This window comes from Electrona antarctica, assembly GCF_951216825.1.
Source record: "Electrona antarctica genome assembly, chromosome: 11".
Lineage (NCBI taxonomy): Eukaryota > Metazoa > Chordata > Actinopteri > Myctophiformes > Myctophidae > Electrona > Electrona antarctica.
This window is the reverse complement of record NC_136792.1, coordinates 9,320,891-9,338,403: the sequence shown is the minus strand read 5'-3', so window position 1 is coordinate 9,338,403 and position 17,513 is coordinate 9,320,891. Positions and strand designations below refer to the sequence as shown.

Here is a 17,513-nt window from a genome sequence, read left to right as displayed (position 1 = left end):
AAATTACAATGAGAAAAGGATTTCAGAGGAGGGGCTGTGGTAAAGTGCCTGCCCACCACCACCCCGGAGATGGAGGGGCTTTATGGAGCGCCTGTCCCGTGTTCGTTCGGAGGAGGAGGGAAGCCGGGTGGGGAGGGTGGTGCAGTGGTAAAGTGCCTGCCCACCACCACCACCACCCCGGAGTTCAGGCGCTCGGGTGGTGCAGTGGTAAAGTGCCTGCCCACCACCACCCCGGAGATTGAGGGGCTTTATGGAGCGCCTGTCCCGTGTTCGTTCGTTCGTTCGTTCGGGGAAACCGGGTGGGGAGGGTGATAATTGCAGTGGTGGAAAAAGTACTCAATTGTTTTACGTAAGTAAAAGTACCAATACTGCAATTTAGAAGTAAAAGTATCGGCTCCGAGATGTAGTGGAGTAGAAGTAACAGTATTGGAAATACTCAAGTAAAGTACAAATACCTCAAAATTGTACTTAAGTACAGTACTTCCACCACTGGATAATTGTCACTGCGGCTGGGGAGGCACCTGTCAGCAGGGGAGTGTTTGGCGGGGAGGCATAGGACGAAGGCTCTATGCCAGTCAGCAGTGACAAGACAGGAATGTTGTGTGGTGTGGGGAGGTAAAAAGAAAAAAAAACCTAAAGAAAAGAAAAGGTTTTCACTCATTTTGTTCATTTTTTAACAATTGAAATCCGCTCTGTTCCGTTCTGGACAGATTGAGCTTCTGGACACGATTGCTCTGAACCTCCACAGAATAGACAAAGATGTTCAGCGCTGTGATCGTAACTACTGTTACTTCACCTCCAGCAACCTCGAGAAACTACGCAACATCATGTGCAGGTACAACAGAGACCAAATACACAATACCTTCAACATCATGTGCAGGTACAACAGAGACCAAATACACAATACCTTCAACATCATGTGCAGGTACAACAGAGACCAAATACACAATACCTTCAACATCATGTGCAGGTACAACAGAGACCAAATACACAATACCTTCAACATCATGTGCAGGTAACAACAGAGACCAAATACACAATACCTTCAACATCATGTGCAGGTACAACAGAGACCAAATACACAATACCTTCAACATCATGTGCAGGTACAACAGAGACCAAATACACAATACCTTCAACATCATGTGCAGGTACAACAGAGACCAAATACACAATACCTTCAAGCATCTTTCAAGAAAAGAAACGTGTTGAAATACATATTCTTTATTTTTCTTCTTTAAAAAAAAAAGTATTGGAAGTATACAGTGGTCTTCACTGATAAGTGATGTAACTTATCAATTTGTTAAGCCAGAGAGTGTACAAATGTAACCAAATGGACCCTTTTATGACACATTTGAACATTCTCACGGTTATGTGGGATTTTCACGGGTATTTCAAGATATACATTGAATATTCTGACGTTTTTCCTATATTAGACTGTCCTAAAAGTAAATAGATATAGGCCCTCTAGTACAGACCCTCTCTACCACTTATTTCCACTAGTCTCATATGGTATGTCGTTGTTGTTGCCCTCGCTTGCAGCTATGTCTGGGAGCACTTAGAGATGGGTTACGTGCAGGGCATGTGCGACCTGCTGGCTCCACTGATGGTCATCCTGGACGATGGTAAGATTCAGACCTATATGACATGGTTTCCTATGCTAAAAACCACTCTAGCTACTAGCTATTCTGCTAATCTACTACTGCTCATCTTCTCAGAGAAAATGTAATTGGATTTGATAATACGTGATACTTTGATAACAATGTAGTTTTATTGTACTATTTGCCATTTGTAGCATTTGTTTAAGAAATATATAAATTCAACAAATTCACCTCCAACTATTAGTAGCTGTACCTCTTAACCAGACACCATTGTTAATAATGGTTAGTATTTTAGTATTTATTTATTCAGCACAGTATAAAAACAATACAGTGAACATATAAATATAAGAAGGGTAAAGTGCTAGGCTGAGGCAAAAAAGACCAAGGGGCTTACCGGTATACGAGGCCTCTACCTATGTAAATCACAATGAAACATCTTATACGAGGCCTCTACCTATGTAAATCACAATGAAACATCTTATACGAGGCCTCTACCTATGTAAATCACAATGAAACATCTTATACAAGGCCTCTACCTATGTAAATCACAATGAAACATCTTATACGAGGCCTCTACCTATGTAAATCACAATGAAACATCTTATACGAGGCCTCTACCTATGTAAAACACAATGAAACATCTTATACGAGGCCTCTACCTATGTAAAACACAATGAAACATCTTATACGAGGCCTCTACCTATGTAAATCACAATGAAACATCTTATACGAGGCCTCTACCTATGTAAATCACAATGAAACATCTTATACGAGGCCTCTACCTATGTAAATCACAATGAAACATCTTATACGAGGCCTCTGCCTATGTAAATCACAATGAAACATCTTATACGAGGCCTCTACCTATGTAAAACACAATGAAACATCTTATACGAGGCCTCTACCTATGTAAAACACAATGAAACATCTTATACGAGGCCTCTACCTATGTAAAACACAATGAAACATCTTATACGAGGCCTCTACCTATGTAAATCACAATGAAACATCTTATACAAGGCCTCTACCTATGTAAATCACAATGAAACATCTTATACGAGGCCTCTACCTATGTAAATCACAATGAAACATCTTATACGAGGCCTCTACCTATGTAAAACACAATGAAACATCTTATACGAGGCCTCTACCTATGTAAAACACAATGAAACATCTTATACGAGGCCTCTACCTATGTAAATCACAATGAAACATCTTATACGAGGCCTCTACCTATGTAAATCACAATGAAACATCTTATACGAGGCCTCTACCTATGTAAATCACAATGAAACATCTTATACGAGGCCTCTACCTATGTAAATCACAATGAAACATCTTATACGAGGCCTCTACTATGTAAAACACAATGAAACATCTTATACGAGGCCTCTACCTATGTAAAACACAATGAAACATCTTATACAAGGCCTCTACCTATGTAAAACACAATGAAACATCTTATACGAGGCCTCTACCTATGTAAAACACAATGAAACATCTTATACGAGGCCTCTACCTATGTAAATCACAATGAAACATCTTATACGAGGCCTCTACCTATGTAAATCACAATGAAACATCTTATACGAGGCCTCTACCTATGTAAATCACAATGAAACATCTTATACGAGGCCTCTGCCTATGTAAATCACAATGAAACATCTTATACGAGGCCTCTACCTATGTAAAACACAATGAAACATCTTATACGAGGCCTCTACCTATGTAAAACACAATGACACATCTTATACGAGGCCTCTACCTATGTAAAACACAATGAAACATCTTATACGAGGCCTCTACCTATGTAAATCACAATGAAACATCTTATACGAGGCCTCTACCTATGTAAATCACAATGAAACATCTTATACGAGGCCTCTACCTATGTAAATCACAATGAAACATCTTATACGAGGCCTCTACCTATGTAAAACACCATTGTTAATAATGGTTAGTATTTTAGTATTTATTTATTCAGCACAGTATAAAAACAATACAGTGAACATATAAATATAAGAAGGGTAAAGTGCTAGGCTGAGGCAAAAAAGACCAAGGGGCTTACCGGTATACGAGGCCTCTACCTATGTAAATCACAATGAAACATCTTATACGAGGCCTCTACCTATGTAAATCACAATGAAACATCTTATACGAGGCCTCTACCTATGTAAATCACAATGAAACATCTTATACAAGGCCTCTACCTATGTAAATCACAATGAAACATCTTATACGAGGCCTCTACCTATGTAAAACACAATGAAACATCTTATACGAGGCCTCTACCTATGTAAAACACAATGAAACATCTTATACAAGGCCTCTACCTATGTAAATCACAATGAAACATCTTATACGAGGCCTCTACCTATGTAAAACACAATGAAACATCTTATACGAGGCCTCTACCTATGTAAAACACAATGAAACTATTGTACAAGAAATACAGAATATCCAGAATACATGATTGCAGTATATAAAACAAAAAAACAAAAAAACAACAACATGATTAGAATACTTGGTTATCTACAGTACATGATTAGAGAAATGATTAGAGGTTACTGGCCATTACGAGAGTAATTCTTTTTGCAGCAATTTCAACTCTAGTAGTTCTTGGCTAAAGTCATGATGCTCCGGCTTCGTGTCTATTCTCTTCTCATTGTGTGCGTGTGTGTCCCAGAGTGCCTGGCGTACAGCTGCTTCACTCAGCTCATGAAGAGGATGTGTCAGAACTTCCCCAACGGCAGAGCCATGGACACACACTTCTCTAATATGAGGTCCCTCATCCAGGTGAAGGATTACCTCCTGTGTGTGTGTGTGTGTGTGTGTGTGTGTGTGTGTGTGTGTGTGTGTGTGTGTGTGTGTGTGTGTGTGTGTGTGTGTGTGTGTGTGTGTGTGTGTGTGTGTTTGATTTCCCTGACGAAACTATGACGAAAAATGTCCGTCGACTACCTTTTTTTTTCACTGACGAAAACGAATTGGAAACTAAATGAAAAACTACGCTAAATATATTGACAATTTCGTCAACAAATAAAAACTAGACTAAAATGTTAGGAAGGCACTAGTGGACAAGAGATCCAGTATAAGTCATTTTACACTTGGTTGCATGCTGAGAATAGCCGATCTGGCGGGTATCAAGGCCTGCCAAAATACATTTCAGTCGACCAAAACCAACTGTACATTTAGTCGTCTAAAACTGGACTAACACTAAGGCATTTCAGATGCCTATGATGAATATGACTAAAACTAAATTCATTGTGTGTGTGAGAGATACCAACTGTATGTATGTGGTATGTTTGAACCTCGTGCGTGCGTGCGTGCGTGCGTGCGTGCGTGCGTGCGTGCGTGCGTGCGTGCGTGCGTGCGTGTGAGGGAGATACCAACTCAATGACTGTTGACCTCCTCACCTTGTCTTGTCCACATCAGAGCCTGGACTCTGAGATGTTTGAACCTTGTGCGTGCGTGCGTGCGTGCGTGCGTGCGTGCGTGCGTGCGTGCGTGCGTGCGTGCGTGCGTGCGTGTGAGGGAGATACCAACTCAATGACTGTTGACCTCCTCACCTTGTCTTGTCCACATCAGAGCCTGGACTCTGAGATGTTTGAACCTTGTGCGTGCATGCGTGCGTGCGTGCGTGCGTGCGTGCGTGCGTGCGTGCGTGCGTGCGTGCGTGCGTGCGTGCGTGCGTGCGAGAGAGATACCAACTCAATGACTGTTGACCTCCTCACCTTGTCTTGTCCACATCAGATCCTGGACTCTGAGCTGTTTGAACCTTGTGTGTGCGTGCGTGCGTGCGTGCGTGCGTGCGTGCGTGCGTGCGTGCGTGCGTGCGTGCGTGCGTGTGTGCGTGCGTGCGTGCGTGCGTGCGTGCGTGCGTGCGTGCGTGCGAGATACCAACTCAATGACTGTTGACCTCCTCACCTTGTCTTGTCCACATCAGATCCTGGACTCTGAGCTGTTTGAACTGATGCACCAGAATGGAGACTACACCCATTTCTACTTCTGCTACCGTTGGTTCTTGTTGGACTTCAAAAGAGGTAAATACCAGGCACGTAGCGTGGATTAAACGATTGACTGGGCAAATTGAGACAATAAGTTGAGACACAAGTTCAGAGTTTCAAAGAATGAGTGATTATTATTGAGGTACCATCAACAGGAGAACACAGACTTACAGTTCAATGTATCCACAGTTGAAGTGTATTTGGGAAAACCCAGAGCCATGTGTCACCCAGAGGAGAGGGCAACACTCTAGATAGACAGACATAAGTCCAGCCCCTCACAGGAGGCAAAAGGACAATAAACAAAATACAACAGGGGGTAATTATAAAACAAAGGATCAAGAAAGGTTAAGAAACACAGCTGGCTTAGCTGGCTTATGGCTCTTTAAGTTTAACCCAAAATTCCTTGACAGGGGGCTGCCAAAACAAAAAGTTGAATAAAATAAAATAAAAATAAACCTATGATAACCTTGGTTTGTGGTGTATGACATTGATTGATTGAACAGTTTTGCAGCATTACAGTACATTTCAAGCACAACTCAATACAAAAACCTGTTAACGTCGACACCATAAAGCATTACACTTAAGTCCACCGTTTTCAATTCATCATCAATGTATGCAGAGCTCCTGTATGAGGATGTGTTTGCGGTGTGGGAGGTGATCTGGGTGGCTCCGAGGATCTCCTCTCAGCACTTCGTTCTGTTTCTGGCCCTCGCCCTGGTCACCGTTTACCGGGAGATCATCAGAGACAACAACATGGACTTCACCGACATCATCAAGTTCTTCAACGGTGAGCGATGTCGTATATTATCTAGAGTGCACTCTCTCCACCGCATACAGACTCAAAAATATTTAAAAACGGAGATTTCAGAGAGTTCTGGTGTAGACAGACAGACGGATGAAGAGGCGCAGGTAAGGCAGGCAAAGAGGTGTTTCGGAGTTCGGTTTTATTTGCAGAGTACAGAATACAGCAGAAGACAAGCTGGAGCCTGGATGGCTGACCCCCGTGGTGGCCAGCCCAACTGAACACCATCCTTACATTGAGTACATTGAGCACAAAGCTGAGGGACAGGTAGTTATTTAAGGGCAACCCCTTGCAAGGACACCCACATGATTGACACCTTAACCTGCAGCGACAGGTTAATATATTCTTCAGCGACACACAGGATTTTACACTGGAAGGATGACATTGCAATGAAATCTGTTCACGAATATTTCTGGCTGTGCAGTAGGCTACATGTGACTAATAGTCACATGTAGCCTAATAGTTCTTCCGACCGTCCCCCCCAGGGAGTTGTATTATCTGTGACTGTGTTGGCAACTGGACGGGAACAAAAATGTTACAATTTAAATCGGACAAAGAACAAATTGGCTCATACCTACTGTACCCAAAAGCTGATCTCACTCTCAGGGCAAAGGGAGATGAGTTGCCTTGCGCCACAGTACTGACATTTGCTGAAATCTCTTTCATTGAGTTCACATTCTTCCAGTCACACATGCTTTACACATAATGTATCTACAGTACCTAACATTCCTTACATGTCCATTGAATAGTACTCTTATTTTTGATTTGTTTTGTTTTGTTTTTTATGCCTTTATTGATAGTGAACAGTAGACAGACAGGAAAGGGGGAAAGAGATGGGGAGTGACACACGGCAAAGGCTGCCAGGCTGGCTTGGCAGCCTACTGTAGGTGCCCAGACGGTTGAGCTAACCGTCCAGGCCACATTGAATAGTACCTTTGGGGTACCTGGACCACTTGCGGTTCCGCTGAGTTACCAAATATATATATATTTTAGATTAACCACTTGAACCCTAGCTTTCCTATTCTGGAGGAAAACATTTGCGGGGAAAAAATAACTTACTGTATGTACAAGTTAAGTTCATAGTGTGTAGACCCACCAAAGGGTCTTTGTCCTGAAAAAAACATTGAAGACCCCCCCCCCCCCCCCCCCCCCCCCCCCCCCGCAGTAAAGCATGTCCCCCCTAACTGTGTTGTGTGTTACAGAGAGGGCAGAGCATCATGACGTGCAACACATCCTGCAAATAGCCCGTGAACTGGTGCACAAAGTCCAGTCTCTGATGGAGAACAAGTAAAACAACGAGGACAAAAAGAGGAGAGGGAGGAAAAGAATGGATTATGTCTACACATCATGTAACTGACCTTCTCTATTCTCCAACCCTGCCCCCCCCCCACCTCTCGGTTCTCCGTCTCTGAGAGAGACAGAGAGAGAGAGAGAGAGAGAGAGAGACCGCCTGCCCAGCCAGCCCCCTAGCACAGATCCAAGGGGGAGTCCACTGATGCTCGGATACTGGGGAAAGAAGGGTGCTGCCCTGTGGGCTGGAGCAAAGGTTAGACTTAGGGGCCCTGGCTTTCGTTTTACACTGACCTTCAAACAGAATGCCCATGGTGACCTGTTGAGACATGTGGAGTCGTCTGCATGCTTGTGAGTTTGATCGCACTGTGACCGCATTCTTGAGTCTGCCCCAACAAGAGCGTGTGTTGTGCATGAACACACCTACTGTCTGTTACGCACATACACGCAGAGATGCACATGCAAACATATATTCTGACCGGACGTTCACGACATCAATAGTAATATTCTCAACAAAAAAAGTCTCCCCCCCCCCCCCCTTTTCCCATGATCCTGAAATGAAGGTATTTGACACGCGTCCCCTGGACGATCGAATTATAGGCTGTAGTGTAGCAAGTGATCGAAATGATCTACGTGCTACATTAGTTGAGGCCACAAGAGGGCGCCGCTCTCACTCACTCAGACACACACAGAGCATTACCTGAGGAGTAGTAGACTTAGCCACGAAGAAGCTTTCTTTTGTGACCAAATGGACTGTGCCAACTACCTTTTCATAAGTATTTTGTACAAAACGCATATCCACCATCCCCTTTTTGAGAATGTTTTTATTTTATTTTATTTTATTTATCACACAAATGTTGCCTTTATCAGTAAAAAAAAAACCCATGTACGATTTTGCACTTTTCGCAAGGTTTTCCTTCATGGTACCAGTGATACCCAATGACGGGTAGAGGTACCACCTGAGGCCAAACTGGAGGCATTCTCAGGGTTAACTGCAACCAACATTACAACCATATCAATGACTTCATAACTACTGTTAACGCTGGTCTGTGATATAGTACAGTAAGTGCATGACATTGAAGCATGGTTAATTTACATTCCGGCTAACTTTCTGCCCATTATTTGATGCGTCGTGAAATTTTACAAATACGTTAAAAATGTAATTATGTTTGCTACGATAACAGCATACATACGGTGTAAAACTAAAGCCTGATTGCAGCAACAGAGTGAAGCAGAGGTCAATCCATGTCACCGACAGAAAGATGAAAAGCTCTTTGGTCTGCGAATGATCAGGGCAAGGTTGCTATGGTTTAGCATTTTTTATTTGTTTTTTTCGATTTCAGTTTAGCTCCGATTAGTTTTATCTTTTGGGTGTGATTAAAAAAAAAAAAGCATAGTTCCAAAATATATTCATAATAAATCTGCCACAGCTAAAATAGATTTCATATCCTCCCAAATGACTAAGCTCATGTATGAAATAAATTGCCTATAAAATAAACTGACAATATTATTTTAGCTTGTTTCATTAACTTTTTTTAACTTTTTTTTTTAACTCTCTCCATATCTAGTTTTAGTTATTGTCAGTTTTAGTTAACTATTATAACCTTGGAACAGAGTCAGCAGCAAGAACATGACTGAGCAAAACAATAACTAGAAAAGGCCAAAGGCGCAAATCTCAGCCATGAATGAGCCCCTTCCTCCCTCATCTCATGAGGTCCGTGTGGTGCCATGCGATGACATTATTGTTTTGCATTTGTGAGGATACTCACTGATCATTAAGGAATGTAAATGACAATATGTCTGTTCAAAACTGGTATAAAAATAATAAAGTAGTTATAGAATGCAGCCAAAGCATAGCAACAAGCTGGTCAGTCTATAAAAGTAGTCCAAACTAGACAAGTTCAGTGGCAGCCGTGACGTGAAGTCATGGGTTGCAGCCAGCAGGACCTACTGTAAGGAAGCCGCAGGGAAAAATAGCATAATGTACTAAATGTGGCCAAACAATATTACACTGGCCACACTACAGTATGGGAGAAAGTATATTTGAAAATGTATCTAAAATATATTTGTGAAAGTGTATTTTCACAGTCCAGTATACCTTTTATTTTTAATTTGTTTGACCAACATTGGCACATTTTTAAACGCATGTCAAATGTCTTTACAGTGTGGGATTACTCATTCCAAATTTAACATTCCAGCCAATTTAAGCACAGATTATTTTAGGTGTGAGTACTAATCTGTTCAGGTAGCAGAGAACAGTACTTAATGATAGATTTCCTTAGTACACTACACACTTACACAGCATGTGTAATTAAGTCTTAAATGTCAGCTGGGGTGTGTCATTACTGATAGGAATACAGACTGATTATCGTTTTTCTGCAACAGACCAGCCAACTGATTTCAGGAGAAAATAGCAAGGACGACTCAAATTGTATGAGATTTTTCTATGCTTGGGAGTACATACTGTACATTCGAGGTTGAAGAAGTCGCATTCATTGCGGGCCAAGTTATAGACAATTAATGAAATTATACAGTATACATAGCCTACAAGGCTGGATGCACTTAAAGGAGAATTCCATGCTAGAAGGCTTTCTTACCTTTCTTTGTAGTTGTTACGTCCCCACCAAAGAGGTCCAGGTGTTTTTTTGTGCAAAAACTCCTGGCTATTTCCCCTACCATAAGCCCTCAATGAATTGCATTGAATGGGAATTGAATGGGGATATGGGGTGTTGTGCCAATTCGCTTATTTCCATCGAAATAAGTAGTAAAGTGTGCCGCTTGGGATATTATTTAAATTATGAAGAGAGGATATATACAAAAAAAAAAAATGTGGGCGATGGAAATAAGCGAATTAGCACAACACCCCATAGCCCCATTCAATTCAATGCAATTAATTTAAGGCTTATGGTAGGGGAAATAGCCAATAAGGAGCTTTTTCACAAAATAACACCTGGACCTCTTTGGTGGGGACGTAACAACTACAAAGAAAGGTAAGAAAGCCTTCTAGCATGGAATTCTCCTTTAAACCCGGGAAAATTGCAGACTTGTGAGGTTGCAGATCTGCTATTTTCCCCGAAAGTTCGCAGAATTTTAACCTACTGTATTATGACATGCCCAGAATATGGAGTGGTTGCAATTGACCATGGGTAATGAATCCTGTTTCCCTACTATCCCAGTTCCATTCTCAATGAAAGGTCCTTGTGGATGGGTGTGCTTTGACCATGCATTTGGGGACTTGGTAGAAATGATGGACCGGTACTACAAGTTATAAAAAAATCCTGAGAAAAAAAAAAAAAAAGCTGCTTTTTAATACAAAACTACCCAGGATATCTTAAAAGCACCTCAATGTTGTTCAGCTAAATCAGTTATACGGTCAGAACATTAGCTATTTTGGCTTCAGAATGACAGCACAAATCACACCCATGTTTATACAGTGACTTTGTGCAATTGGGTTATTTTTTTGATAACCCTTGTTGGTGTGACCTTGCCTTTCCTCTTCTCGTCTCTTCTTAAAAAAAAACAAATGTCAATATGGCTGCAAATGACGGGTCATTAAAGCATGTACAGGTACCTGCACCTGTGATTCAAGTGCCAAGTGTCTTCCCCCAATGCTGAACTGTACTGTAGACATTTTGGTCCTTCCTTCGTTTGATTTGAATAGGTTTGTTCGATAAGGGTGAAGGGATGCGCCATCAACATACACCTCGCTCCGCTCCAACCGTCTTCTGCATCTATAAAGAAGACAAGACGCTAGGTGGAGGGAAATAGCTCTGTAGTGGATTCTTCCAATCAGGATATTGTGTAACCAAAGCCTTGAAATAGCCCCCTCTGTGGCATGACAAAAGAACTGACTGTTTACTTAGTATGTAAAATATTTTTGAATATATTGTGATCTTGGATTCTAATTATAACTACTGTGCAATTTATGTTGTTTGAGGGGGGGGGGGGGGGGGGGGGGGGGGGGATGGAGTCAAAAGTCTACATTGCTGTAAATAACGAACCTGAAAGCCCACTATTTCTATGGAGGACAGTATAAGGACATAACATATTTTAAAATCTATTTTTATGTTAACGGCACTCTTGGACGCCCACTTAGTTGGAGATGTGTACTGTGCAAATGAACGTGTGCGAGATCTTTGTTACATGTTGAATGTTAAGTGTTTTTCTCTCAATGTTGTGCACTGAACTGACAAAGGCAAAAAAAAGAATAATAATAATTCAATTTTGTATTTATCTAGAGAGATGATGTTTGCATTGCATCGTATGTATTGAGGATGTATCATTTGCCTTGAATGTAATGAATTATTAAAAACAAAAGGTTGTTCATTAGCATAAGGTTTCACTTTCCTTAACCCATTTAGACCCGAGGACGATTAAAAAAAAAAAAAAGTGTTCTAAATCCTAAAAGTTTTCTGAAAAACCCATGTTTCTATGTCAGTGGTGTTAAACTTTTTTTTCACATCAAGGACCCCCAGAATTATCTGTATTTGGCTGCAGACCCCACCCCCCCCCCCATCTGAAAATATGTAGTTCCAGGGACCTCCCCAGAAGCAAATATTTGAGTTAAAAACGTTCGCTCTGAAAGAATATATATTCAAAGATTTGTGCCACATTTTCACGTTTAAAAAAAAATAGCAGATCTACAAGCTCGAGCTTGTAGATCAATAGCTAAAGCGTGGCATAATGCTTAAAGGACCACTTCACCACTTTTCAACTTCTCTTCCTATAATTGGTCCTAACTAATGTTCATGATAAAACACCACCATTTTTTACTACTCAGTCTGTGTCTCATAGGAGGGCTGTGGGCAGTTCAGAAACCCATCCACCAGTGACATCATCGATGGTGAATCCAAGCTAATAGAAACGGCAGGCTTTCTTTTCCTGAAAAGTTGCAATGCAAAAGTTGAAGCCATCGTTCTCACGATAATAATAATCGAAATATATTTTTAAAGAAATCTGCCTATTGATGATGTCACTGGTGGACGGGTGTCTGAACTGCCCAAAGCCCTCCCATGAGACACAGACTGAGTAGGAAAAAATGGTGGTGTTTTATCATGAACATTAGTGAGGACAAATTTTATGAAGAGATGTTGAAAAGTGGTGAAGTGGTCCATTAAAACACCAACAGGGGTTCCCATCTTGAATGGGTTAACTCTGGGCTGCTAGTAAATGTGCCTGATGCGCTAATCACTTATATTAAGCAAGTATGTTACTTTTGAATTGATAAGACATGAATACTGCCTTGTCAGCCACTAACCCATCATGTTTCAGCGCTGCAGTAGAAGCAAACAAACACATCACAGTATGATGTTTCTATATCAGTGGTTCTCAATATTTCCTGTCAAGGACCCCAAAAATTATATGTAATATGCCACCGACCCACATCTGAAAAATTAAGTTGTTCCAGGGACCCCCCAGAAGCAAAGTTAAAAACTGAAACTCTGAAAGAATATATATTCAAAGATGTGAGGCACATTTTCACGATTTAAAAAAAAATAGCAGACCTACAAGTTCATAGCGCGGCACTCGGTGCCGCGCTATGAGCTTGTAGATCTGCTATTTTTCAATAGCTAAAGTATAACATAATGCTTAAAACACCAAAAGGGGGTTCCCGCCCAAAATGGGTTAAAGTATGATTAATGACCGTGAAACATTAAAAAAAAGGAAATCTTGCAATAGGTCTTTAAAAAAAAGCCATCATTTAATCACCAATACTCAAAACTGTGATTTTGTACATCGGTACCCATGAGATTGCACGATACAAAGGCATGAAAAAAAATTAAACATTAAAATAGATATTGCATCTTTTAAAAAAGCTAACTTTTCATCCATAAATACTTAACTCTTTCCTTTCAAGCTCACTGCAGTTCCTTACAACAGAATCACAGGTTTGTTTTATATATATATACATATACAGTGTGTATATATACGTATATACACGGGTAGCCAGGAAACATTTCTCTACAAAAATCCAGAATGAACATTTATAACGTGACATGGAAAAAAAACAATAATAAAAAAAAAAAAACGAATCAATGACATTCTCTGGTCAACTACTGTGACCAAACATCTCTTTACAGTACAACATTGAAGGCAGAAAAATGTCCTTATAAGGCCGTTTCAGACGGGGAAACGAGTGACGCGGGGTCTTCCGCGCCCTGGATCAGCGACTCGTTCTGCAACATGAGGGGGGACGCCGCGTCGAGTGGGCCACGTCTGGCTTGCCCGCAGGTGTGTGCACAACAGTTTCCGCGCTCGCCCGCCTGACCTCTCACTGAAGATGAATTACCACGGCGCGTCAGTCGCTTAGAGTATATATATTAATAGAGACGGCACCGGATTTCTCCTTCCATCCACTTGCATTCAGTTGCTCAAAAGCGCATGAGGCGACTTCACTCCTCCTTCCGGGTAGGAACAGAGTGCATTCTGGGATGGATTGGGCCAAATCGCGAACGCGCTGTGCCGTTGACGTTCACGTATGAAACATCTTTCACGTGTCATCATGAACGTGCGCAATGATAGTCAACGGACCAGCATTGGCCCCAAGCTGCAATACCAAATGCAGCCACTATGTCCATTTGGCCTCAGGGTTTCCTCCGGGTGCCGTTTCTATTAATATATACTCTAAGGTCAGTCGCTTTCCATCTGAAGCAACCTTTAAGACAGAGTGGTGGGTGCCCACAGCAGAGGGTGGGGGGAGGGGGGGCTTAGATTTTGTGTGTAAATTGTCCAGGGTGGTGTAAAGTGTCAACAAAGATGCACCGACCGAGGGCACAAATATGTCGAACGGCTCCGCCGTTTCTGCTCCTCTGCACCGCGTCATGTTCTGAAACAACACAAGAGAACTGCTGTCATTTAAAAAAGTCAATTAAAAAAAAGAAAACAGCAGATATATACTGTAAATCACCTCAACACATTGTTGAGCGGTGGGCACACCGTCTCCAACATGTAGCTGTGTGTACTGCGTGTGTCTGTCTGTCCCTATGTTTAGAGTACCAACAGGTGAGAAAGTGGTGCTGTTGAGCTTCACACTGTGCACAGGTGCATGATGGGAAGCTGAGTTTTTTTCAGCACGAGTGTCTGTCTGTACAGGAGTTCAGTACAGTATAACAATTACTGTATAGTTCCAACCCTCAGTTCGCACAGGTGTGATTTGTTTTTCTATATTTACTTTTTTAGATGCGATCGTCTTTAATTCCAATAGTTTCAAAACCTCCAAAATACGAGCCTGTGCATATACCGTGATGTATGACAGGTTGTATAATGGAATACTTCTTTGCTATGAATTGTTATTTGTTACTATGAAATATAGCCTTATCAAGACCATTCAGCCAGTCACAGAGACAGTGGCACAGCTCAAGGTAGTTTCAAATTATGTAAGGGATAATATCTGGTTAGGTGGTCATTGTCCGGAGATTCAGATTCAGATTCAGGGAGTTTAACCACCTCGGCTTAGCCACGGTGGTTAAACTCCCTGTCAGTGAATTATATCCCGACAATGACCACCTAGCCAGATATTACCCCGCTTATTACATGGCTACCTAACAACATAAATGAATACATTGACCCAAAACACAACAAAAAAAGTATTCCATAAGTTTGCGCTGGCTGCGTCTGGCCAGCTGTAGGGCTGCAGCACTGTCGGAAAACAAGGAAGTGAGTTGATCAAATAGAATCCATTTTCAGGTCCTGCTTCGTCTATTTATCGCTCAAATGTTTTCAAAAACATTTTTGAGAGGGTTTGATTAGGCAGAGGTCTGTTATACAGCGGAGCGGTCATTATGATGGGATAACTCACCGCTGAATTAAGTGATTGACCAATCAGAATCAAGCATTCAACCAAGCCATGTAATAAAACCATATAATGATGGCTCAACCACAGAATACAGTTACTATCTAGTGAAGCATAAATACACTAGAACATACAATGGGCAACTGGCGGCCCGAGGGCCACATGCGGCCCCCACCATCACTTAATGTGGCCCTCAGGTTAATATTCGAATACAGAGTCTAAATTAGTAGCTAAAATGTTAGTCTTTTTTTTATACGTTCAATGTATTTGTATTTAGTTTATAAAGTTAACATAACTGTAATTAAATTGAAATTACTCTTCAGGATTCCAATTGAAAAATAGCAAAACATTATTCAGGATTTCAATTCAAATAGCAAAAAATAGCTGATCTACAAGCTGAAAACGCATTGCACTGCGACGCGTTTTGAGCTTGTAGATCGGCCCTCTAGAGTGAGTGTGGAAATATACCCTAAATATACACCCCTGCACTAGAATAATGAAGCCTCGTCGTGATTCGAGGTAGAAATCAACTTCAAAGGCTCACCAGCCTCACCAGGGCTGCAATTCTGACCGTTTAAAGGTACATTCAGTGATTTCACTTAATTCAACTATCACTTATTTTTTCTTATTTTTTGGATAATCCTCCCTACTATAAAGTGTGCTGACCATATAAGGAGTTCCTCCCTGTCCCCAGTGAGCCCCTGGGGTCAAAAACCCCTAGTTTTGGTTTGGGCGGCAAAGCTTTCATCCAATCAGGATGAGAGGTGCCTTCCTCCAATCATGATCGAGTGTGGCTGGCATTGGTGCGCGTGCTGTTGGTCTGTTGTACTTCCCCCACTGTAGAGCGTGTGCATGTGCACATCTTGTTACCGGGTGGACCGTTTTTTTTCTCCAAATCACCCAAATCACTGAATGCTCCTTTAAGATTCATCTCAAAATAGACAGGATGTCAAACAACTACAGAGCAACACGTTCAATATTAATAAAGTCTGACTGATGAATGGTGGTTGATACAAAAGGTGCAGAACATATAAGTATGCTGCTGAAGTCTCTTTTTTTAATTCTCACATTGAAACTTTAAAATACCTGCCATTGCACTTAAAATGATTTAGTTATGATACACCAGTACCAGCCACCCCTCCAGACCGTCATTGAACTAGGCTATATAGGTGCAATCTACTTGTGTTTATCTTCGGCAGCCTAGGACACGTACAGTACACAGTTTGGTTGTAAGAGGCTTCCAACAACTTGGGGTGCCAAAAAAGCAGCCAAACGGCTTGCGAAATTCTGTGCAATCTCTTCCACTATCGGTAGCCGCCTGTGTGTGTGTGTGTGTGTGTGTATGTGTGTGTGTGTGTGTGTTAGGTAAAGCTAAAGTATTATTTTATACTTCTTCTGCCATTCAAAAATAGTATAGATACAAGCTCATGTGTGCATGCTATGAGCTAGTAGAGCTGCCATTTTTGAAAAATCGTGAAAATTAGTGTAATTAGTGTAAATTTTTTTACTCAAATCTTTGATTCTGGGGGTCACTGGAAAGACATTTTGAGGTGGGGATCGGCAGCAACAAGTTTGCGAACCGCTGATATAGCAAAATATGTTTTTTTCAGAAAAACGTTAGGATTTAGAAGACATTAAATGTCTTCTAAATCCTAATGGTTTTCTGAAAATCGGCCTCAGGTCTTAATTATTTGAAGGTTAAAGATAGAGTGCCACATTTTTGTACTTTTCCCAGTTTTGTATGCGTCTTTGGAGTTTACGTCACGTCATATTGTCTCTTTATTGTTAATGGCGTTTAATGTTTGTGTTTGCACCGTTTGTTTTACATCACCATTACATCACCTAATCAACATGAGTTAGACTTTAATATATAGCGCCTCACTTCACACAGGTGCGATTTTTTCTTGTTTTAGCCTAGCACAGGTAAAAGGGTGCCCGAAGAAACGCCTGGCTTTGAAGCAGGAATTACATAATACTAATGCTAGATAAAACCAGGCTTGTTTCCATTCCATGCCAGCTTGGAA

At 41.3% G+C, this 17,513-nt stretch overlaps 2 protein-coding genes across 3 annotated transcripts in view; one reads left to right on the top strand and one right to left on the bottom strand.

The window, feature by feature from the left end:
* Positions 1-7,698, top strand: part of sgsm2 (small G protein signaling modulator 2) — a gene marked incomplete at both ends in the record, with an annotated part of 146,847 nt that extends 139,149 nt beyond the window's left edge. The window contains 6 exons of the mRNA XM_079514195.1: positions 711-835; positions 1,543-1,625; positions 4,288-4,397; positions 5,545-5,641; positions 6,225-6,392; positions 7,610-7,698. Coding sequence (XP_079370321.1) covers positions 711-835; positions 1,543-1,625; positions 4,288-4,397; positions 5,545-5,641; positions 6,225-6,392; positions 7,610-7,698 — 672 coding nt within the window. The remainder of the gene's footprint in view (positions 1-710; positions 836-1,542; positions 1,626-4,287; positions 4,398-5,544; positions 5,642-6,224; positions 6,393-7,609) is intronic.
* A 5,679-nt stretch (positions 7,699-13,377) lies between these two features.
* Positions 13,378-17,513, bottom strand: part of tpst1 (tyrosylprotein sulfotransferase 1) — a 62,663-nt gene continuing 58,527 nt past the window's right edge. For both annotated transcript variants that reach the window (XM_079514547.1, XM_079514548.1), the window contains one exon: positions 13,378-14,523. The gene's annotated coding sequence lies outside the window, so the exon portion shown is untranslated. The remainder of the gene's footprint in view (positions 14,524-17,513) is intronic.